General features: G+C 37.5%; 1 protein-coding gene across 1 annotated transcript in view; it reads left to right on the top strand.

Annotated features, from left to right (window-relative positions):
- The first annotated feature begins 9,690 nt into the window (after positions 1–9,690).
- LOC309628699 (ubiquitin carboxyl-terminal hydrolase 25-like) overlaps positions 9,691–24,347 on the top strand; it is a 51,311-nt gene continuing 36,654 nt past the window's right edge. The window contains exon 1 of the mRNA XM_082391988.1: positions 9,691–9,825. Within this exon, the coding sequence (XP_082248114.1) occupies positions 9,781–9,825 (45 nt within the window). The 5' untranslated portion in view covers positions 9,691–9,780. The remainder of the gene's footprint in view (positions 9,826–24,347) is intronic.

The raw sequence follows: 24,347 nt of genomic DNA, 5'->3' as shown, positions 1-24,347 counted from the left end.
GGATTCTGCAACGTTCAAAAAATGTGATTGCCATACTGAAGGGTGTTTTTTTTTCACCTACTGCCTCGTACTCACCAGCTAACTGTTATAGAGATTCTGGCTACAGGGCTTCCTGCCCATCTCCTCCAGGTAAGTGGTTCAAAACAAATACAATAAGTTCATGATCATTTACTTCAAGTTTCTGTGAACCAAAAGTAAAGGAAAGTTCAAGTTTTTAGTACCTTTATTCAGTAGGCTGGGACACGAGACCTGTGCTGTCAATTACTTCTACTTCATTCTTTCTCCACCAAGGCCTATATCAAATGTCACGTTCTCTGTGAAACCTTGCTTTATTTTCTTAGACTAAGTCCATTTTTCCTTCCTTTGACTTCCAGTAATTTGTAAATAAATTTGCTTATTAACATCTCTTATTTTGTTGTTTATATTCTTGATTCTCCTACCAGATTGTGAACTGTGTCAGAGCAAATACCATCTTCTTTAGGAAGAGTTAGGTGCTCCTTATTCCTGGTTTCCTCATTCTGGTACACTATGACATTGTTTCTGTAGCTGACACCCCAGAAGGCTGTAGGCTTTTGGGGGTTGAATTTATTTGTTTTCCTTCTGTCTTTGTCCATGGTACTGAAATTCAAGAGTCAATAGGGTGGGATCATTGGTTTGTCTTCAGTGGACTGGTCATAAACAAGATATAATAAACTTCCATTCATTTGGCAAAATTATCATATTTTTGGAATTCCAGTGAAATTCATATGTGTGTGCGTGTTTCTGTTTTTTGGAAGTTAATACTAACATGCCATGTGAAAAAGAGTTAGCATTGCATCACTTACTCTTTGAAGATAGAAAAAAATAAATTTGAGGATTGAGTATAAGCCCTTAATATAAGAATGCATTTCTTCTTCATCTGTTATTGCTCTCCTGACAAAGATCTGCATAAGTGAGTGGTAAGTCAATACCACAATGTACCTTTTTGAATTCATTTTGAATAATGTTGGCAAATGAGGCAGTGTTGCAAAATATATTATCTTCTTAAATCAGCATACGCCAGAGCTAATACACTGGACTAAGAGTCCGATCTGATTTCTTTATTTTTTTATTTAATAAATATTTGCTGAGGTATTATGCTAGGTACAAGGTTTAACATGACCATACACTTGCTGTGTACTGTTGGCAAGTCACTCAACCACCCTGAGACTAGGCTTCCATATTTGTAGAATGGATATAGAGTATGTCCTGCCTTGTCCCATAGCATAGTTAGTGAGGGTCAAATGAGACGCCATAGGGCTTCCCTGGTGGAGCAGTGGTTGAGAGTCTGCCTGCCAATGCAGGGGACGCGGGTTCGAGCCCTGGTATGGGAAGATCCCACATGCCGCGGAGCAACTGGGCCCGTGAGCCACAACTGCTGAGCCTGCGCGTCTGGAGCTTGTGCTCCGAAACAAGAGAGGCCGCGACAGTGAGAGGCCCGCGCACCGCGATGAAGAGTGGCCCCCGCTCGCCACAACTAAAGAAAGCCCTCGCACAGAAACGAAGACCCAACACAGCCAAGAAGTAAATAAATTAATTAACTAAAAAAAAAAAATGGGACACCATATATTCAAGTGATTAATATATGGTAAAGCACTTAAATATAAAGTTATAATACTTATTATGTTCTGTTAGTTATAACATGTATAATATAGCTACATATTATATTAGCTAGTGCAATAAAATTATATTTATTAAATAGCACTATAGCTAGCTCTCAAAACCAATTCCTAATTTCCATAATTTCGTACTACCACAGTATTATAATAACTTATAACAGTATCATACATTTGAATTGTCCTCTACCATTTTCATAGTACTTTGAAGTAAGTCTTCTTTGATCCTTTCAACAACAGAGAAAGTAAAGTCACCTACTCTGCTTTATTTTTTCATTCACATATTTCTAGGGATCTACTTTTCTACATGATAATTTCTAAATCTAGAGCTAAACTAGCTTTTGAATGGCACTTAAGTAAGCAAGAAATTTTGGTTCAATTTATTTCTACCTCAGTTTCTCAAAGGATCACCATAGTGATACCTGATACCTGAGAGACATAAAGAATTGTCAGATCAGTTTTATTTCTAGTTCTTGCAAAATGCCTGATGACAGTGGAAGTCTACAGCAGTGGGTTTCAACATTTTTGAAATGGACTGCATTTTTTCTAGGACTTCTTTACACACTGAAAAATTAGTGAGGACCCCAATGAGATTTTAAGTCTGTAGGCTGTATACCCTTCATATTGGAAGTTACAGCTGAGAAATTTCAAAAATACTTATTTATTATTTCATTTAAAAACAAGAAATGCATTATATTTTAATATAAATATTACTTTTATGAAAAGTGACCACCTTTTCCAAAACAAAAAAGATGAGCAAGAAGAATGACATTGTTTTACATTTTTGCAAATCTCTGATATCTGGTTTAACAGAAGACAACAGAAATCTCTAATTTGCTTCTACATTCTATCTGTTACCATATATTGTTTGGGTTGAAGCATAAGAGGAAAATCTGGTCTCACACAGATATATAGTTGGTAAAAGGAGCATCTTGCAGACCCCCTGAAAGGGTTTTGAGGACCTCCAGGATCCATTAACCACACTTGAAAAATGGCTGGTCTACAGTGTAGAGGGTTTAAATGCCAAAGCTTTGAAGTCAGGCAGACCTTCTACCTGAATTCAATCCAGTTTAATATGTTTTGGTTGTGTGTCCTTGGATAATTTACTTAAACGATAAGCCACAATTTCTTCCTCTGTGAAAAGAGTGTAATAATTCCAACTTCATGGGGTTGTGGTAAAGATTAAATTGCTTGAATTGTGAAGTGCTTAGCATAGGTCCTGGCCCACAGTAAGTGTATGGAAAATAGTAGCTGGCTCTAATGTATCATAGGCTGTTTCTCGTACCCTGCGCAAAATAGAAGGCCTAGAATAGTCAACCTAACTCACCTGACAGTAAGGCCAATCTTAGCGGGAAGGTTCTGAAATTGAAACCAATAGGATCTAATTTTAAAATATGCTATCCTATTTTCACTTATACAAGATTTATTCTCAGTTAATATTGCCACACAATTGCAGGTGTTTGTGATAGCCCAAACTAAAGCTATGGTAGATTTGAACAGAACCATTTAAGTAACCTTCACATAAAAAAATTCCATGCGTTGTTCCTAATGAAAAACAGACCAAACTACTAGACTGAGAAAATAGTAGATTATTGTATACACATCTCATTTTATAAGATGGTAGTAGGTATTCTAAATATACTAAAAACAGTTTCTGAAAGCCTAGAAAGTAGGAAAGGGGATTTTTAATTTTTGGTTTTATTCATTTATTTATTTTTAAAATTTATTTATTTTATTTATTTTATTTTTGGCTGCGTGGGGTCTTCGTCGTTGCACACGGGTTTTCTCTAGTTGCAGTGAGCGGGGGCTACTCTTCTTTGCGGTGCGTGGGCTTCTCATTGCAGTGGCTGCTCTTGTTGCAGAGCACCACTCTAGGCGCATGGGCTTCAGTAGTTGTAGCACACAGGCTCAGTAGTTGTGGCTCGTGGGCTCTAGAGTGCAGGCTCAGTAGTTGTGGTGCACGGGCTTAGTTGCTCCGCAGCATGTGGGATCTTCGGGAACCAGGGCTCGAACCCGTGTCCCCTGCACTGGCAGGTGGATTCTTAACCACTGAGCCATGAGGGAAGCCCTATATTTGGTTTTACTTTTGTTTATAAATTCATTTTAATTACACTTATTGAGCACCTATTTAGTATAAACATTGTTGTGCAGAATCCAAAAATGAGTAGCACTTCTGCCTAATATTTAAGGTTTTTTTCCTTTTGTTCTTTTTCTACTTGCTAATAGCTATGTTTGTCCAAAAATAAATTTCTGATTTGCCATATCTCTAGTATGTATTTTTAAAAATTAAAGACACTTATATCTGAACTTTGTGTCTTTTTACTATCTAAGAGAGAACACAAATGATCATCAGGGGTCTGAAATTAGTGGTAAAGTAGTTGCCCAGGAATAACTAAACTAGTTCTTTTGTACATTATATGATATATGAAACTATTACAGAAATGTCAGTAGAACAGTCCCTTCTTAGACTGTCAGATTTTGTAAACTGATCTCACTTAACTCTGCTACTAGTCTTGTTTTCCTAGACTCAGAATATTCACACCCAGCTGAATAATTCTTCTTGGTGTTCATCTAATGGTTTTAACTTCTCAACTTATAGATCATGTGGAATCCCTAATAATAATCATAGCAAGAACTTGCTCACATTTATTATGTACTTACTTTGTGCCTTATGGTGTTCTAAATATTTTACATGTATTTAATCATGTAATCATCAAAATAACCCTATATTATTATTCTCATTTTATAGATTACAGAGACCCAGAGAACATATGACAGTAAAGGTAGTGTCAGAAAAACACAATACTCTCTAAATATTTAAGTCAAGGGATAATTCAAAGGATTGGTTACACAGGTAAGGGAGGAGTACACCAAAAAGGGACAGTGAGTTAAATCAGAGTTTAGCAACAGCAAGAAATTATTATGACTCTTAATTTGGAGAGATGATGGAAGGAGGCAAGATCTCCAGAGCTCAGGGACTTGCTTCACCAGGAGGACCTTGAACCAGGGTAGGCCAATCTGGTGAAAAGTGGAACCACCGAAGAGACATAGCTCAAAGAGATGCCCCAAGGGGAGAGGGAGAAGGAGAAAGCAGAATGGCCTGGCTTCTCCCTTTCTCTCACATTCTAATACCCCACCCATCCCTTTCATTGGCCAATCCATTCTGAAGCCAGCTGAGCTGAGAGCATGGGATATGCATGGGTAGTTCTTTCCGTGATTCAGAGCAGAGCAATTGAAGGGCAAGGAACGTTCCTGATAGCAAATAGGCAAGGAATATGCAGAAGGCTTAAGTAAGTTGGCCAAGATAACCGAGCTATCAGTCTTTCAGTTGCTCTTTGGAATTTGGACATACGTAGTAAGCATATGCCCTGAATAAGGGAGATAGAGGATTTGAAAAGTGACATTAGTCACATTCTGATGTGTTTTTTTCTGCCCATATGTGTCATAGGATAATTTCAGGGAAATGTTTGCCTACCACTATAGCAGGGGAAGAGAGGTAAGAAATGAGAAAGGGTCTGGGATTCTAAACCATTTTCAGTGTCAGAGTATGCCTTTGAGCATGTTCAAGGTAAGAAGAACAAGTGATTCATGCAAGAAATCTCCACTTTATTGTGCTGGCTTTCAGTTGATGAAGTATAGCTTTTTCTCCACATAGACCTTGCAAAGATATAGTTCACATTCAACTAGAATCTGTTTTTAGTTTTTCAAAACTATTCTAATTGGAAGTGTCAATATTGGCAGAAAATGTGGAGATGCTATCTTTTAATGTGTTAATGCATCTCTTGCCAATCTAAGAGGTTATGGGATGGGGCAGGAAAAAAGGATATTTGATGGCACATAGGCATGAAGTATAGGATTATAAGTAAAGTAGGCTAAATATAACTGCTATAAGCTGAATTGTGTTCCCTTAAAGTTCATAGTTTGAAGTCCCAACCCCTAGTACCTCAGAATATAACATATTTGGAGATAAGACCTTTAAGGAGGGATTAAGTTAAAATGAGGCTGTTAGAGTGGGGCCCTAATCCAATATGATTGGTCCTTATAAAAAGAGAAAGAGACACCAGGAGAGTGTGTATACAGAGGGTCAACCAAACATGCAGAGGCAGCATCTGCAAGCCCAGGAAAGAGGCAGCAGGAGAAACCAACCCTGCTGGTACCTTGATCTTTGACTTACAGCCTCCAGAACTTTGAGAAAATAAATTTCTGTTGTTTAAGCCACTCAGTCCATGGTATTTTGTCATGGCTGCCCTAGCAAACTAATACACTGACCAAAGAAGCAACATCTGGAGACTTTCAGTGTGGGAGGCATTATTGATAGCTGGAGATACTAATAGTGATATATTTATAAAACAATATGGCTGCCAGGACCACAAAGCTGTCCGATTGGAATGAGAAGTTAGAGTTAGACACACACTGTAAAAGTGTAAATAAACTTGTTTTTCTCTTCTGCATGGCTGCCCATTTAATTCAATATGCATTTTATTGTGCATGTATTAGTCAGGAAGTACTCTTACAGGTTCCAATCTCTGAACACTCTATTGCTGAGTGGTGCTATTGTGACATCATAGAAACCTCCTCTTTGAATGACTGCTTATGGTTCCCTTATTGGTGGAAACAAAATTGTCCCAGAATGTCAATACACCTTAAGAAGAAAAATACTTCCAATCCTCTTCAAAGTAGATTTAAAAAACACTCTTCTGTTGTGGCAATTGTTCAAATCTACCCTGTGAACTGAGTGTTTCTCACTTGTTCATATCTTACAGATGTGCTTTGGCAACATATTAGACTTCGGGTGTCCAGAAACAGATTTTCAAACCCTTTCTAAATGAAAAGAAATAAAGAGTCAGGATAGAATAATACCAATGTCCTTGGTTCATATATAAGATATAATATTAAATATTGTTAGAAACATCATTTTGATCCACAATAGAAGAATAGACTTTGTGTTAAAAACTAAACATTTAAACAACCTAAATATCCATCGACAGATGAATGGATAAAGAAAGTGTGGTACATATATACAATGGAGTACTACTCAGCCATAAAAAAGAATGAAATAATGCCATTTGCAGCAACACGGATGCAACTAGAGATTATCAGACTAAGTGAAGTAAATCAGAACGAGAAAGACAAATACCATATGATATCACTTATGTGTGGAATCTAAAATATGGCACAAATGAACCTATCTATGAAACAGAAACAGACAGACATTGAGAACAGACTTGTGGTTGCCAAGGGGAAGTGGGGATGGGGGAGGGATGGACTGGGAGTTTGGGGTTAGTAGATGCAAACGATTACATATAGAATGACTAAGCAACAAGATCCTACTGTATAGCGCAGGGAACTATATTCAATATCTTGGGATAAGCCATAATGGAAAAAGAGTTTAAAAAAGAATGTATATATTTGCATAACTGAGTCACTTTGCTGTACAGCAGAAAGTAACACAACATTGTAAATCAACTATACTTCAATAAAAATAAATTAAAAAAACTAAACATTAACTTTTATATGCAATTTATCACCTTACTTGCTTACCTAAATGTCAACAATCCAGAGCAATGCAATAATTTAGGAATTATTAAATAATATAATGAGGATATATAATTCCAACAACCATCCATATTAAGGCTGACACATGAACAGCAAAACTGATATTGGGGCACATTTTTAAAATGATTTAAGATATCTGGCAATGGGTCTTATGTTCAAATTTATCTCAAATTCTCACATTTTTATCCTCTATTCATTCCGATTGTATGCTTTCTGAAAAAAAACTACCTATAAGGAAGCATGAAATTTACTTCTCAAAGTTTTACAAAACCACAATTAAGATTTAAAAAAAATTAAATAGGAAACCATCAAAAGTGATCAGGGAATGATCAAAGTGGGCAGGTACAAACTACCCTATAAAGAGCTTTATTTGGTAATAATATAGTAAGCACTGGTAAGATAATTTTTTTGTGGAACTAAAATCTAACTCAGGGGTAGGATAGGGAGGGTGGGAGGGAGGGAGACGCAAGAGGGAAGAAATATGGGGTTATATGTATATGTATAGCTGATTCACTTTGTTATAAAGCAGAAACTAACACACCATTGTAAAGCAATTATACTCCAATAAAGATGTTTAAAAAACTAAAAATAAAAATAAAAAAATAAAAAATAAAATCTAACTCAGAGGAACATTTATTGCCAAATTCTAGAAACTAAACTTTAGTGTCTGGCAATATCCTTATAAAACCACAGTACCAGATTTTTATGTTAAATTTAACTTTCTTAAATTCAAATGTCATGAACTGGATAGATTTTTTAAAAAATCTGTAACACAGACAAACTTGGAGTTGATATGTGGAAAGAATTTTCATCTATAAATGAGGAAAAATGGGCTGTAGTAAGCTTTTGTTGACAAGTCACCCTCTTTGGGTCTCAGTGTTATAAAAAATGTGTGCATTCTATCAGAACTGTTGCATTGTTCCTTAAAATTCTGGGTTTCCAACCACTTCACAACCTTTCAAATTCTTCTGTTAGAGATGTAAAATAAAATTTGTAATCTGTCAAAATCAAATGAGCAAATAAACATGAAAACTCAAGGGAAAGACCTCAAAAGCGGTTGAAGACATCTAAGGTGCAGAGCAAAGACAGCTTGTAAAGTGCACAGACTGATTACAAACCTTAGGAGTTACTGTAATCCATGATTATTAAATTAAACCTGATACTATTTCAATGATCACGTACCAAACTTGCTTTTCTTGCCATCAGATTAAAAACTATATCCAGATTTGCATATGTGTGCACTGTATTTGTGACAATACGCACTGATTATTCCTCCTCTCCCACCACACCATCACCCTCACATCCCTATCTGTTTCCTATCCCCAGATTAGCTCCTGAAACTTAAGATATTTTTGAGGCTACAGATTGCTTTCTCAATATTAGGTTTTCCTTACAATTCCACATATAGTCAAGTATTCCAAGCAGGGTGGTTAACAGATAATTGTTTGGCAACTGGGATATTAGGTGATGTGTCATCTAGGCAGTGATACTTTTGTAATATTGTCTGTTGTATAGACCGTATTTCATTTATATCAAACCTTTGGAAAATATACCTTACTTCTCCAGAGCCTAGCAGTGACTGACACATGTTTGAATGAAAGAAGTAGGCAGAGAATATCAATATTCATTTACGTAATGATTAGTTAAGGATTAAAGTACATTCCAGCATAAGGGCTTCTGACAGCCTTTTGCTTAAACCACACTTGACTTTTCCCTTCGGGCGAGTTTACTGCTTGTGAAATTCCTAGAAAGACCAGGGACATAGAAAGGAGCTGGGATTCGGGACCCAAAGCGGTTTTGGGACGTTATGCGGCCTGGAGGGAAATGTTTTGTCTTGGAGGAGTTCGGAAAGCCAGCGATCTAACAAATTCTGGGCACAGAGAGAAACGCTGCCCTCCGGCCCTCGGCTTGGAGCATCGCGGAGCCAAGGGCAGACGTCGCGCAACCTGCCGCAGGGGCGGCTCCGAGGCCCGGCCCGCGTGGCGCTCTCTCGCTCCCCCCCGGGAGCGCGGGTGCGGGGGGCGGGGCTCCGGGCGGCTCCGCCCCGCCCCGCCGCCCCGCGGGTCATAATGTAGGGTTAGGGCGGCCGGCGGGCGGGCGGGGCTCGGCGGGGGAGGAGCCGCCGGGCGGGGGCGGTGACGACGGTTGGGGGAGGGGAGGAGGAGTCGCGGCGGGAGGAGGACAGCGCCATTCCGGCCGCTCCCTCTGTCCCCTCTCCCTTCCCCGCAGTGGCCCGCGAGCCGCCAGCGAAGGAGCGCGCGCGTGACGCGTCCGGGATTGCTCGCGCCCTCCCGCGCCGAGCGTTCGCCGCCCGCTCATGGCCCGGGCCGCGGCCGACGAGCCGCGCTAAGGCGGGCCGCGCGGAGTCGTGGGGCCGCCGCCGTGGCCCTCGCTGTCCGCACCTCGCCGCCAGCCCGCGGTGCCCGCGCACGCCGGCCGCCATCGCCTTCGCGCCTGGCTGGCGGGGGCGCTGTCCTCCCCGGCCGTCCGCGCCGCTCCCTGGAGCTCGGCGGAGCGTGGCAGTCAGGGCCGGCGGAGGCTCGAGGAGCCGGACGCCCCCGCCGGTATCGCCGCCGGCGCTGCGGGGGCCATGACCGTGGAGCAGAACGTGCTGCAGCAGAGCGCGGCGCAGAAGGTGAGGCGAAGCCGCGAGCCGGCGCGGCCCGGCCCCGCTCCTCCTTCTGACGTGCCGCCCTCACCCGCCTCGGCCGGGACCTCCCCGGCCTCCCCCGCCGCCGCCCGGGCCTCCTCTACCCCTCGCTGCCCCCCGCCCCTACCCGCTTTGGGGGCGTCGCGCCCAGTTCCGGGCTGCTTGTGGAAAGCGGGGTGTAGTTAGCGGGTTTCAGTCCACTTCCTTTTTGCCGATTGTTTTCCTGTAACAGACGGTGCCGGGTATTGGTTGAGCGCGACCTCACATTCCTACACTCCTCTATATGGCTTCTTAATTAAACTTTAGCTTCCTCCTCTTTTTAAAAAAAGGAATAGCCGGTTGTCATCCCTTCTGAACCCAGTTTTTATTTCCAAGGTAGGAGCATTCCAGGCCTGCTATTTTGCAAAAGGGTCTCCACCAGCATTGAATAGCCGGCCTGGCGGGACAGGTACATTAACCAGGTAGACTCAGTGTAAAAGCAGAGGCTTTGCTTGGTTCCTTTTCCTTCCTCCCTCCCTCCCTCCCTCCCTTCCTCCCTCCCTTCCTCCCTCCCTCCCTCCCTTCCTCCCTTCCTTCCCTTCCTTCCTTTCCTTCCTCCCTTCCTTCCTTCCGTTTCTTTTTCTTTTCTTTTTTTCTTTTTTGAATATAGAAACTGTCCCTTAAGGAAACCTTTCTGGCCATGTTTATTCCAGGAATCCTTTGTCCCCTAAGTTTGACCTTGTTCCATCGTTCACCCTTTACTCTTGCCTCAGTCACACATTCAAATGGTCACTCACTTAAGAAAAAAATCTGGGTTTGTGAAGCTTCAGATCTTTTACGTTAAGTAATGAGAGATGCTACTTTTTTTCTAGGTTTTGCTTTCAGAATCTCAAGTGCACTATCACGGCTTGCACCATATCCTGAAAAGTAGTTGGTTGTGACTTAATTTTTTGGGGGTGGGGGGGTGGTCATTGGTGTGAAAAGCATTTTGGACAAAAGGAAAAGATTACTTTACTCGTCTTGGAATTATGGGGGTAACCAGCGTTTACAGAGAGCAGCTACCAGAAGTATATTTGATTTTTCTGGCAGAGTCGTGAATGCCCCACCCTGTTGTAGTTTTGGCATTGTTACATCCTACCTGTGCTTGATTTTAGAATAAGGGCTGCTGTCCTGCTGACTATGTATACACCCAGCTTGCTAAGTTTTTGCTTTGAGATTATTTTTAGAATTTTATTATAGTACTTGAGGTAATTGAAGATGCTCAAGAATTTTGGAAAGCAAGGATAGTGCATTGTTAGTTTAGGCACTTTGGGAAAGTTGTCTTTGGAACTCTTGTGTGCTGTACTGGTTAATTTAGAAGACTATTGCAGACTGCAGTTTATTTACAGTGGAATAATTCTAGATTTAATAATGGGAGTTTAGAACAGTTTATCTCCTAATCCCCTCCATTCTGTTTGGAATACCTTAAACTTTAGTTTTTGATGTTGAGTACGTGACAAAGTGTTAATACTTAGAGGAGGATCTTGTGGTCCTATGTATACTAAGCAATATTTAATAGGTTTGGTGTCGCTTCTGTTTATAGTTCTCTTCAAAGGTGAATATTAAAGCCTGTGTGTTTCAAAGTGGGAAATATAACTCATATTTTTCACATCTCTTAAATTTGAACATTGGCAAGAAATTTGTGAGTTTTTTAAATTGATTTTGGACTAAAGTACTTCTTTAGCATAAAATTAGGTAATGCAGATCTGCCCAATTCAGAGGTTTATGCATAAAATTGTGAATCAAGAATCAAATTACTGAAAGTGATCTTGGCCACCAAGTCCAGTTTCCTAGTTTACTGAGTCCCCTCCTTAAACAAAGGGAGTAGTTGTTAGTCTAAAATATTACCATTATGATGCTGTTTTTAGTGTGTGTCTGTCAGATCATCTCCCTGATACTGTGGACATTTTTTTAGAGCAATACAATTGCATTTATTTTTATACTTCCATCATGGTGTTTATGTATTATTTTTAAAAGAAACATGTAATGTGTTTGCTTTCTATATTAATATACTATTACTTTGTTACTCAGAACTATTTAAAAATATTCATATAGGTTCAAATACCTTAAACCATCCACTTAAAATGAATTGACGATTTAAATCCACCATGCTAGTAACTAGGAAGTAGACTTCAAGCTAGTAACTAGGAAGAACTACTTTAGAAGAAACAAAAGTGAAACCCTTTGCTTTTAAATTAGAAACTTTATGAATTATTAGTAAAACGAGAAGTGTCTAGTGCATATTGCATAACCAAAATCTTAGCCTGTTTTCTGCTCTCCTTTAAAAAATTGTGTGTTGTATGCTCATATATAATATTAGCTTTATACAAAGAGCCGTATTTTGGTAGTTGGAACAGTTTTCTATTTTTCAAGATTTTTTTTCTTCCAGAAGGATGTATGATTAAAAAAAAAAAAAAGCACAACACTCATATGTCTTTTGTCACCTACAGAGTAGCTTGTCACAGGGTAACATAAGGCAAGGGCTGTCTTTTCCTCTGATGTGTTCTTTGCTTGATTGCTCAAGTTTAGCCATGGCAGGGAGTTATGAGATTAAGTGTAACTGCAGAGAGCTGTTTTTTTGAGGTTTAAGATGATACAGGTGAGGTGGAGTTGGCAGCAGATTAGCTACAGTTAAAGTCTGTCATAATTTTGTTCTTGAACATGTGTATTCAGCCTTTGTGCTTGATATTTACCTAAGTGTAGGATCCTTGCATCTCAGAAATTTGATTCATAGATTCAGGTCCCAAATAAGGATTTTTTTTAAAAAAATACATCTTTATTGGAGTATAATTGCTTCACAATTCTGTGTTAGTTTCTGTTGTACAACAAAGTGAATCAGCCATATGCATACATATATCCCCATATCTCCTCCCTCTTGAGACTCCGTCCCACCTTGCCTATCCCACCCCTCTAGGTCATCGCAAAGCACCAAGCTGATCTTCCTGTGCTATGCTGCTGAGTAGCATTGACATATATACACTACCAAATAAGGATTCTTTACGGCAGCAAAATAGAAGCCTTCCTCCCAGGGACCAAGTTAATTTGTAGAGTTAAGTGAGCTGGATACTGTTTTCATTAAATGTATCCTCCTGAGTTGAATAAAATATAAGGTTCATAAGGGAAGGTATTTTGCCTATTTCGTTTCACCCTAGGGCTTAGAACAGCTCCTTGCACGTAGTAGGTTTCAGTAAATATTTGATGAATGAGTGAGTGTTTTCTAAAAGGAATGCAAGCGCAGGGGTTATTTTAGTTCCCTAACTGAATCTCACAATTTAACATTATTGAGAATCGATGAAAGCTCGAAAATGTGGACAACTGTTAGAATATAGGCCGTGTAGTGAAAAGACTAGGATGTGGGTTAATCTAAATCACCTTTCTATGACCTTGGGCAAGTCATTAAATGCCTCTGAATCTTCTTTTAAAGCCTTAAAGTTAGTATGATTAGACATGAGCAACTTTTTAAGATCTGAGTGTTTAGTGGAGCTAAGCATACATTTATTCCAGACAGGGAGGATAAGAAAGAAATAGAGGATGGAGGCAGAAGGAATCTTATGGATCAACAGTCAACTTTCACTTAGTTATACTGGGGGTTAGGTGGGAAGGATGTCACAGATTAACCAAATTAAGAGTTAAAACAAAACTTGCAAAACAATACAAGCTGAATTCAGGGTAAATTTCTTAGTTAAAAAAATGTAGTATTTTCTAATTTAGGTATTATCTAAAGTTATAAAAATATAATACAACATTTCAAGGGACAGTTAACATTATATAAATCACTCTAAACATTATATAAAATGGATATTCTTTAGTATGAAATAGTTGGTTATCTTGGTATTAGCATAAGACTTGGTTTGCAGAGAGAAAGGGATCCAGCTGCTTATTCCCTTTTTACTCCTTTCTTTTCTCACCTAATTTTGATTCGTTATACTCACATTGTATCCAGCTGCCGTAATGAATTTTCATTAGTTCTAATATTCTGTTGATATTCTTCAATATTCTTTGTATGCAGGCCATATCATTTGCAAATAATTATCATCTGACCTCCTCTTTGTCAATCTTTACACCTCTTTACTCATAAACTATTTTATTGTTTTAGCTAAGATTACAGAATACTACTAGGGTTAATACTAGTTTCTGTTATGTATTGTTTCATTGTAATATGAAATGTCCTTACAGTTATAAGTTTTTAAAATGCTTTGAAATCAGATTTAGATGTTGACTCTTTATCAAATGTCTTTTTTTTTTTTGCAACAACCGATGATATTTTGTATGTCAATAATAAGAACGATTGTTAACAGAAGGAATATTTACTATGTACTATGTTAAGAAATTGTGCTAAGAGTTTTATAAGTTTTTTTCATTTAATCTTCCCAACCACTTTTTTAGGTGGAGACTTTTTTTTTTTACCTTCATGTCCCAGTTGAGGAAACAGTAATAGAGACGTTAAGAACTAAAGCAACATTTCATTGTTAGTATATGTTAAGAGTGGGATTTAAACTCTGGGCCACACGACTCAGGGGCTTCTGCTGTTAACCATTAATCTGTATTGCTTTCTGGCAAAATCACATTCAGTCGTGATGCCTCCAAATTCACTATACTAAATTTAAAAAAAATTAGAATTTTTGTTTTTGAGATTGGTTACAAGGTTTGCTTTTATATGTATATGGGCTATTAAGGTTAGCTCATAAAAGCATTAGAAAGCTTTTTGTTTTTTTCCTACACTTTTGGAATTGTTTAGTGTAGCATTAGGTTAAACCATTCAAAATTTGTAGCTTTTAACTATTTTTGATCTTTCAACCTAAGTACTTGTTACTTTGAAGTTTTGATGAATAGGACTATATTAGGCTGACCATTTTATTTAGAGCAAGTTTTAGTTACGCTTTCCAAATTTTGACTGGTATCTTTAAAATTTTTTCTTTCATTGTTTAAACATATTTTTTGTTTTGCTTTTTTTGTTGCATTTTTAAAATTGTGGATTCTTAGTTTCAACACAATTGAAACAGTGCGTTTAGAGAATATGATTTGTAATAGTTTTAGAATTTTATTAAGAATTTCTTACAACTAAGTACATGAGGTTTTAATGATCATATGAAAAGGATATGTACTTTTTGAGAGTTATAGAGTTCTATATTTATATATTAAATGAACACTTATAGTGTCATTTGAATATTTCATTTTTTTTCTTTATGTCTTAAGTTCTGAGAGAGATTGATGTCTCTACTTTTAATGTAATTTCATCAAATTATCTTCGTATTTCTAATGGATCGAATCCAAACTTGTGTTTTTGCTGGTCTTTTAGTAAGATTTCATCGTTTACATATATAGTGATAACAAATTTAATCTTTTTATTGCCCTCTGACTTTCATTTATTTAAAGAGCTTTTTCTGCTCTTTTAATTCTAAACAAATATATTTAAACATATTTTTCTGTAAATAATTAATAGTTTTCTCTCCTTCCCTGTGCCCCCAATAAGATAAGACTGTTTAGCATATTTTTACTTACAGCATTCTTGATTTTGTTGGGGTAATATGGAATTCTAATTTAAATGATGGTATTTAAATTTTTTGCAATATACCTTACATCAAAAATATTACTTAATTGTGTTACATGTTAGTAGCTAATAAGTTTTTTAAAAATAAGTATTTAGGTGTTTAATTTTAACTATGTTTTTCTGTGTAGTTTAATACCGTTTGATTTTTTTTTTGTAGATAAGTTGTTAACTCTCTGTATAAGCTTATAAGATTTCTTCTTTGGTTTCAAAATTGAGAAATTTCACACGTGTGTGTGTGTGTGTGTGTGTGTGTGTGTATTTTTAACCATCCTGGCGAGGATTTTTGATCTGAAAACTTTAATGTTCTTCTCAGGAAAAAGATATATATTTAAGAATTATTACTTCTACTCTATTCCTTTTTTCTTTCTCCTTCTGAAACTACATCATTTGAATATTAGATACCATTCATCTCTCTACCTTGCTTCAAATTTCATAATTTCTTTCCCTTTTTGCTGTATGTGCTAGGATAACTTTTTACTTTGTCTACATTATAATTTTTGTAATGCCAATTCTGTATTTACTCCCTCCACAGGTGGTCAGATACTTTTTTGTGGGTTTGTTTTAATAATGTATACACTAATTGGTTCTGAAGTACACAGAATCGAATTAATCATAAATGTTGGATCATGATCAGCTATCTATGCAAATATGTTTTTATTTACTTATGAAATAGCATATTAATCTTTAATGATAAGCACACATTGAATGCACTACTTAAAACACAAGTGAGAACTTTGAAAGTAACCTATATCTAGCCATATAGTCCCCTCATCGCATCCCTCTATTTTCATTTGAGATTGTAATCAGCTTGAATCCTGTCTTCATTCTCCCCTTGAGTTCCTTTTTATTGCCGCTCTGAATTCCTGAAGGTATATATTTTTAATTTTAGTTGTTTTAACTTTGGAAACTTTTTTCACCTTGATATATAAATGAAATTCATCTATATAGTAATAAGAATTTTAAAGTTATGTTTGTAACATCTAGACCTTATACTGTCTGTAGTTAATTTTTTGTACCTGGTGTGAGGTAGTGATCCAATTTAATTTTTATTTTGTATATGATTTTTTGTTGTTGTTAATCTTACCTTATTGAAAAGATAATGCTCTCCCCCACTGAACTGACATACCATCTCTGTCATATATAAAAGCGTTATGGAATGCTTTTTTTCACCCTCTGCTGTTTTGTTCCGTCATTCGTTTTGTGAATACCATCCTGTCTTCGTTGCTTTGGCTTCATAGTAATCTCTAGTACTGAAAAAATAAGTTTGCCCCTCTTCTTCCGAAGTGTTATAGTACTTTATCTTCCTTAGAAAGTTTAGAATAATTTTACCAAGTTCTCTGAAAAACCCTGTTTGAGTTTTTTAGTAATTTTATTGAATCTATATACCAATTTGGGATCATTAACATCTTTATGATATTGAGTCTTTCTATCCATGAACAGGGTATACTTCTTTTTATTTAGGTCTTCTTTAATGTTTTTTTTTTTTAGTTTATAATTTTAACAGTAGAATTCTTACACATTGTTTGTCCTATGTAGTTGATACTTTCTGATAACAATAATACTTGGTGCTTTAAAATGTTTGTTACTTGTTACTGGTGTGTATGAATGCAGCTAGCTTTTGTATAGTGATCTTATATTTAGCCACCTTGCTAAACTTTACTCTAAAACTTTCATAGATAATTTTAGAATTTCTACATAAAAGATCATATAAATAAATCATGACAGTTTTATTTATTTACAGTTTCTATGCCTATAATTTCATTTTTTCTTATACTAGGTAAGACATATGATAAATGTTGATTAGAAGTGATAATATTGGATGTTTTTGTTTTATTGCTGCTTTTATTATTTTTTTAAAATTTATTTATTTTTTCGGCTTCATCCCCCAACAAATGAACAAATGGTTTGGTTTATTTTCTTTCTTGTTTTTTACTCTTGTGGACTAAAACATGCCAATCTACTCTGGGACACTGATAGTATAAGATCACACCCTTAAATGTAATAATTTCCAAGCTAATGTCACCCTAGGAGACCTTTATAAACAGCTATCCAGAGTTTTCTTGCTACACCCTGATCTTGTCATAGTGAAACAGAGCAGGACCCTATGGTCCTTGCCCCCGCCCCCCCCCCCCCCCCCCGCCATGTCCTTAGCCTGCCTTTGTAAAAAATTAATTAATTAATTAATTAATTGGCTGCATTGGCTCTTTGTTGCTGCACGGGCTTTCTCTAGTTGTGGCGAGCGGGGCTACTCTTCGTTGTGGTGCGCGGGCTTCTCATTGCAGTGGCTTCTCCTATTGCGGAGCACAGGCTCTACACACGTGGGCTTCAGTAGTTGCGGCATGTGGGCTCAATAGTTGTGGCTCGTGGGCTCTAGAGTGCAGGCTCAGTAGTTGTGGTGCACGGGCTTAGTTGCTCTGCGGCATGTGGGACCTTCCCGGGCCAGGGCTCGAACCCGTGTCCCCTGCATTGGCAGGCAGATTCTTAACCACTGCACCACCAAGGAAGTCCTAGCCTGCCTTTTGTCTGTGGAAAAACTTACCGATGACTTCATTTTAATCCTCCTCCCTTATTTTCCCCATGATTTCTCCATCCAGTTTTAGTAATGTTTTATGGTATCTCTGTAAACTGCCTCACATCCCTCTTTATTGCTGCTTTTAAAGGACAGTTCATTACTTTGGTACCTGATGTACTTCTAAAGTATTTCTCTTGGACAAATACATAGGAGTGGAATTGTTGTAAGATATGGCTAAATGGTTATTCAAAGTGGTTGTACCATTGTACATTCCCATCAGCAATGTATGAGAGTTCCAGTTGGTCTATATCTTTGTTAACACTTGGTATTGTCAATTTTTATATTTTAGCCATTTTAGTGAGTATGTAGTGGTACCTCACTGTGGAGTCAGTATGTATTTCCCTAATGACTAATGGTTTTGGACATCTTTTCATGTGCTTATTGGCTATATTTATATGACTTTTAAGTATTGTTTCTCATATATTATTCAGTTTTACATTCTCATAGGATCAGCAATAACAAAAGCTACTTATTTTTCCAAGTCTGAAAATGGCAAAAAAGTTAAAGATGTTCCTAGAGGTAAAACACTTAGGAGCATGTACTGATATGCTTACAAAACAAAATGAAATTGCACCATTTTTCCTTCACTTTATATTTTTTAAAGTAATACCTCATAAAGAATGCTCACTACTGAGGAATGAAAAGCCTTTTCTTCTTCATGCCTCAGACTAGCATTAATCTCTTTAATAGCACACACAAGAATAATCTTTATGGTGTGTATTTTTTCCCACAGGGTACAAAAATACTTTCACATTGTAGTTAGCTTGGAAGTTTGGAAAGAACTTGGGGGACCAGTGATGGGGTGGGATGAACTGTGGACAGGTAAACAATTGAGCAGAGAAAGACTTTTCTTATGGTTTTTGGTCCATGTGAGAATAAGACAGAAGAATAGCTTGTTTTGAACTAGAAACTTATTATTTGTTGGGTTTTTGTTGGTGTTGTTCAGCCTGGAAGTGGCTCTGTTGGGGTGAGTGGCACTAGCTTTGAGGACAGGATTGGCTGCAGAGCTGAGAGCTAGGTTCTTAGTGAAGAGGAAAGATGTGGGGGAGGAGTGTAGAGAGAGGGACCAGGAATGAAGAACCATTAGTGGCCAGGATCTGATGCTGTGCTTGCACTAATGTGAGAACCAACCATACACTTGCATATACAAAAGTTTATGCATCATAATTTGAGCCAGAATACATGCAAAATCAAATGTCTCATTTCTTTGAAATGGAGCTACAGAAACAAGCTTGGGCTGGAGGTGTGGGGCTTGCTGTATCCTCCACTGAGGCCTCTGAGCTGGTCTTGGTGTGTCAGAGAGAGGGCCCCTAGAGTCTTCCCATGAGGCCTTAGAGAAAGGCTTTGGGTCAGGACAGGGCCAAGGAAGTGGGTTGAAAGGAAATTAGCAGCAGTCCACTGCCTCAGGTCTAAAATTTCCAGCTTTTGGAGGGAAGAAGGAGCTCTCTGCACAGGCCTCCTGGGGTCATGGACACTCTTTGTGCCTGTTCTAGTTGTACCATACATATTCTCAGAACTGACTTCCAGGCTTCTTCCCCAGTGGGGCTGGGACTTCAAGTTGGTAATAAGCCTGCAGAACTAATAGAACTGATAATATTTCCATTTTTGCTTGTAGCATCAGAGGGAGGGCACCCAGTGAATCTGAGCATGTGAAGCTTTGGTGGGATAGAGAAGGAAGCATATGAGCATATGTGGTGGTTATTTATACTTATGGTTACACAAGAACTTAACCATTCTGGTGTTGATAACCTAATTGGTTATCTTTTTATATGTTTATGGACCATTGAGGGTTTTTTTCCCTGTGAAATTCATATTTGTTTCTGTTTTTTTTTCTTGGGGGGGAGATTGTTTTACCTTTTTTGATTTGAAGGAGTTCTTTATAGTTTATATACTACTTTTTTTTCCAACTTACATATTCTGCAAATATCTTTTTCCGTTTATCAGTATGTCTTTTTATTCCCTTTATGTTGTTCTTTCATGAGTAGGAGTCCATTTTGATTTAATCTTATATGTAATTAGTTTCCTTTATTTTGATCTTTCATACCTGTTTCATAAAGATATTCTCTTTTATTGCCGTGTAATCTTTTTCTTGTTTTGCTTTTGGTATTTAAGTCTTATTCCAATTGGATTTGAATTTTGCATGTCTAAGTAGGTGTCCGAGTTGATTTTTCTCATCTGGAGAACCAGCAGCTTTATTGAAAAGTTTCTCCTTCCCATTAATACTCCACTTGATGGCAGTATTTTTTTATCCTTGAGTTAGGACTCTTTTAAAGGAAGACAAGAAAGGAGGTTTCTGGAACTCTTTCTTGAACTAAAGTATTTTTATTATAGTTTTACTGAAGCTTGCATAAATATAAAATAGACATACATTTATTATGTTCTATTGTGTAGCTTTTATGCACTAAAACCAAAAACCAACTGTTAACTCAGATGTAACCAAAATTAAAAAACCAGAATAACAAGGTTAGCTTAATTTGACAGATGGTAGTGTTTTACAGAAGCTAACTTGGCAGTTGCAGCTTCAGCCAAGGAAAGTAATATATGTATATCAGGATATTCTTGTAAAATATCTTTATTAAACATTCGGAGTAGATTTTATTGCTATTGTCATCCACATTCCATCTGTGACCCTGGTACTTATTTGATAGCCTTTGTCTTAAGAGTAGTGTTCTCAGCCTTTTTGTTGTCACATCTTCAGAGATGTGCCGCCAAGTATGATCATAGTTTAAAACTGTTTTTTTTGCTATAGCTTAGTAAATGTATTGTAATTATTCTAGTATCTCTTAAGCAGAATGTTGAACTGAACAGGTTTTGTGATTTAGTGTAGAGTGGAATACACTTGCTGTGAATAAGAGGTAACAATTATAGCTTACTTTTAAGTTAGTGCCATATAACTATTATGTATTGGAACTTGTCAATATTTTGCCTGTGAGCATGTCTTAGTGCCTGGATAATCAAGAGGGTGAGATACTACTGTGCAGTGTGATAACTCCTTTTGCAGATACCATGCGACAGTACTGTTGTACTGGAATAATAATTGTGTTGTAATTATTACCACTTCCTTTAGGAGTTGTTGAATTTTGTTGTGGTGAAAGTTTTAAACCTTTTCAAGTATGCTGCCAAAAATATTTAATATTTGAACAAGTTCTACAAACACAAAGAAGCTGAGAATTGATGGGTAAGAAGACAGTAGCAAGTAGGCCTAGCTATGGGCAAGATTTTTGTAAGCTTGTCAGCTTTTGCTGTGTACTATCAGTACATATATTTAAACTATTTACATTTGGGCAATACAGCATGGTAAAATTTGGCTGTTAATACCATATACTGTGTGTCTGCTTAGCTGTAGGAGTTTTTCAAGGTTTAGTCTTCGATTTTCTGCTTTATTCTTTGCAAGCTTTGAGAGATTATGTAGTTTCTCAGTCATATATGTTCACTACTACCAAGTTTGTATTTTCAAAATAAAATTTTCACCCTCACATAAACTCTTGTTTCAGGTTTTCAATTCCTGTTATACATTTCTGCCTAGATACCCAGTCGACTCTCATTATCATGTCCATCCATTCATTTATTCTTTGTCTTAAGCAGATAAAGAAATAAATAATACACTATAAAAAAGCTTATAGTTTGGTGGGTGGGAGCCAGAAATGCATATATTATATTAGAAGTTAAGTGAAGTATATACAGGATATATTGGTAGGACCAAGGAGAGGATCTAAGAACAGGAAAGGCCTCATAGAGGAGGTAATGTTGAAGATGTATGGGGAGATTGAAGGTAGCATTCTAAACGAAGAGAAGTCCATGAGCAAGGACAAAGAAACAAAACAATTTGGTGCCTTCTGTTATCTACAAGTAGCTGTAGGAGGCTAGGTGTGGTAAAATAAAAAGTAAATATTTAGTCTTTTCCCCTGGTTTCTGCCACAGAAATTTACTGTCTTTTGTATGCTAATGAGATAACTCCTGGTTGGGGGACTAAATAGTTTCAGGATGGGGGCTGTGCCTCAGAAAAACCAACCACTATGATTAGCGAGTTAGAACTTTCAGCCCACTCCCCAGTTCAAGGAGGAGAGAGGGACTAGAGATTGAGCTCAGTCACCAATGGCCAATGATTTAATTGATCTTGCCCACATAATGAAATCTCTGGTGCCTTATACACTTTTAATAAGTGCTCAATAAGCGGTGGTTCTTGGATAGCACTTACCATTTATGGTTAATTTTCCTCTTCCTATTGTTTTTGAGACTTATTCTCTTAAAAGTACAGAATTGCATCATTAACGTATTATTAGAATACAAAAATTGCTTTTAAGGAAGTTGTATGAGTAAGAGTCCAGTTAGGACACAGAAACTACACAGTAATTTGAACAGGGAAAGCTTAATACAAAGAAGTATTGACTAGTAATAGATGATTGGCTGCTAAAGTGCAAAGAGAACTCTAAAGAATAAAGGAAGGAATACATTTGGGAGAGGTCTTACCAAGCTCCAAGACTGAGATTCAGTTCTTATTGGAGAGGTTGTGATTGAAGCCCACTGTATGGAAGACAAGTTTGCTGAGGTGCTGGAGGCTGAAGGCTTCTGCAAATGGCTCTTTTATGGGTCTGGCAAAGAAAGCTTTATTAAACCTAACATTATATCTAGAAGAATGGAGTTCCTAATAGTCAGTAGGATGTATTATGAATGTAATTAGTGTGACCAAATACTGTATTTGCTTTAAGGAATTGTTTGTGACACATATAGCTGCTAGGAATTATGTAGTATTCTAGTCTGAAAGTTCTACGTAGAGCATGCTTATTTTGTTTTATTAGTATAAGGGATTTTATTTTTGGACTGAAAGTTAATTATGAAAATTTAAGTACAGAAACCAAGAGACACATAAAGATTTAATTGGACACAAAGATTTTATATATCTTAGAGAGGTATATTAGGAATCAGCCAGATCACTAGTATCAAAAACAAGTTAAATATATACTTTATTTAAACTGAAAACATAGCAGTTCAAGGATATGATTTGATTCACAAAAGTTTTGTTTACCCACATTTTCCATAATATAGGCATTCTAATGTAAAAACACAGTTCCAAAAGATTTTGCAAGTTGGGTTTTTGGACCTCTAAATGCATATTGCCATAGAAACCATGTTTCATGGTATTAGGTTCTTATTTGGCCAAGATATGTATTTAACTTTGTGTGAACTTAGCTTATAGCGCTGTGTAACAGTATATTTGGGGAAAATTGTGTTTAGAGTTTCTACTTCTGATGCATGTCTTATATCTGCCAGTTAATAGGGATGGAAGATTCTATTAGGGGCATGGACATCATGCAGATGTTAGATTGGTTGAAGGGCTGGAGTGGAAGGTAAGGGTATGAACTCTTAGGTGAGGAAGGATGGAAACAAACATTTATTGAGGGCGAACAAAGTATCTCATTTCTTCACTTTCTTCTTATTTTTTTTGGGGGGGGGCATTACATAATGCTTAAGATTGTAGCTCTGGGGCTTCCCTGGTGGCACAGTGGTTGGGAACCTGCCTGCCAATGCAGGGGACACGGGTTCGAGCCCTGGTCTGGGAAGATCCCACATGCCGCGGAGCGGCTAGACCCGTGAGCCACAATTGCTGAGCCTGCGCGTCTGGAGCCTGTGCTCCGCAACAAGAGAGGCCGCGATAGTGAGAGGCCTGCGCACCGCGATGAAGAGTGGCCCCCACTTGCCGCAACTAGAGAAAGCCCTCGCACAGAAACGAAGACCCAACACACACATAAATAAATAAATTAATTAATTAATTAAAAAAAAAGATTGTAGCTCTGAATTCTATAAAAAGGTGGGAAAAGACTAAATTCAGAATTTCTAGCATTTCTAAGGCTAAATGTAAATAGTGAAAAATAAAAAAGCATACTTTTAGATTTATACATCCGTAGAGATATGTGATTAATTTATTTTAATAAATAAAAAATAAAGTGCTGTTAACCCAGCAAGACTGAGATAAACCTTAACTCTGTGGCAGTAGAAAGTACAGGATACCCCAACTATTCTTGAGATTAATATGTAAATTATTTGCAGTTGGGAATTTGAACAATATTGTACTGTACACTCTCCTTCAGGCAGGATTGACAGGACCAGAACTAGGTTATAAAGTGTTCTGTGAACTTCTAGGTGCAATGTAGGAAAGTGTAGAAAATTTGCTAAGTGGCATGATTTACGCATGCTTCTTGTTCCCATCTCCAGTAATTAGTTTGTACCTCCTTCCTGTGGATGAGTTCAAGCCCTGTGATCTGACTTACTCCAGTTCACCTCTGCAAACTCTGCTATATTCATTTATTCAGTCAATATTTATTGAGTTCCTACCGTGTGCCAGACACTACACTAGTTAGTTACCAG

This window comes from Balaenoptera borealis (assembly GCF_965194805.1).
Source record: "Balaenoptera borealis genome assembly, chromosome: 5".
Taxonomy (NCBI): domain Eukaryota; kingdom Metazoa; phylum Chordata; class Mammalia; order Artiodactyla; family Balaenopteridae; genus Balaenoptera; species Balaenoptera borealis.
This window is presented reverse-complemented; position numbering and strand designations above follow the sequence as displayed.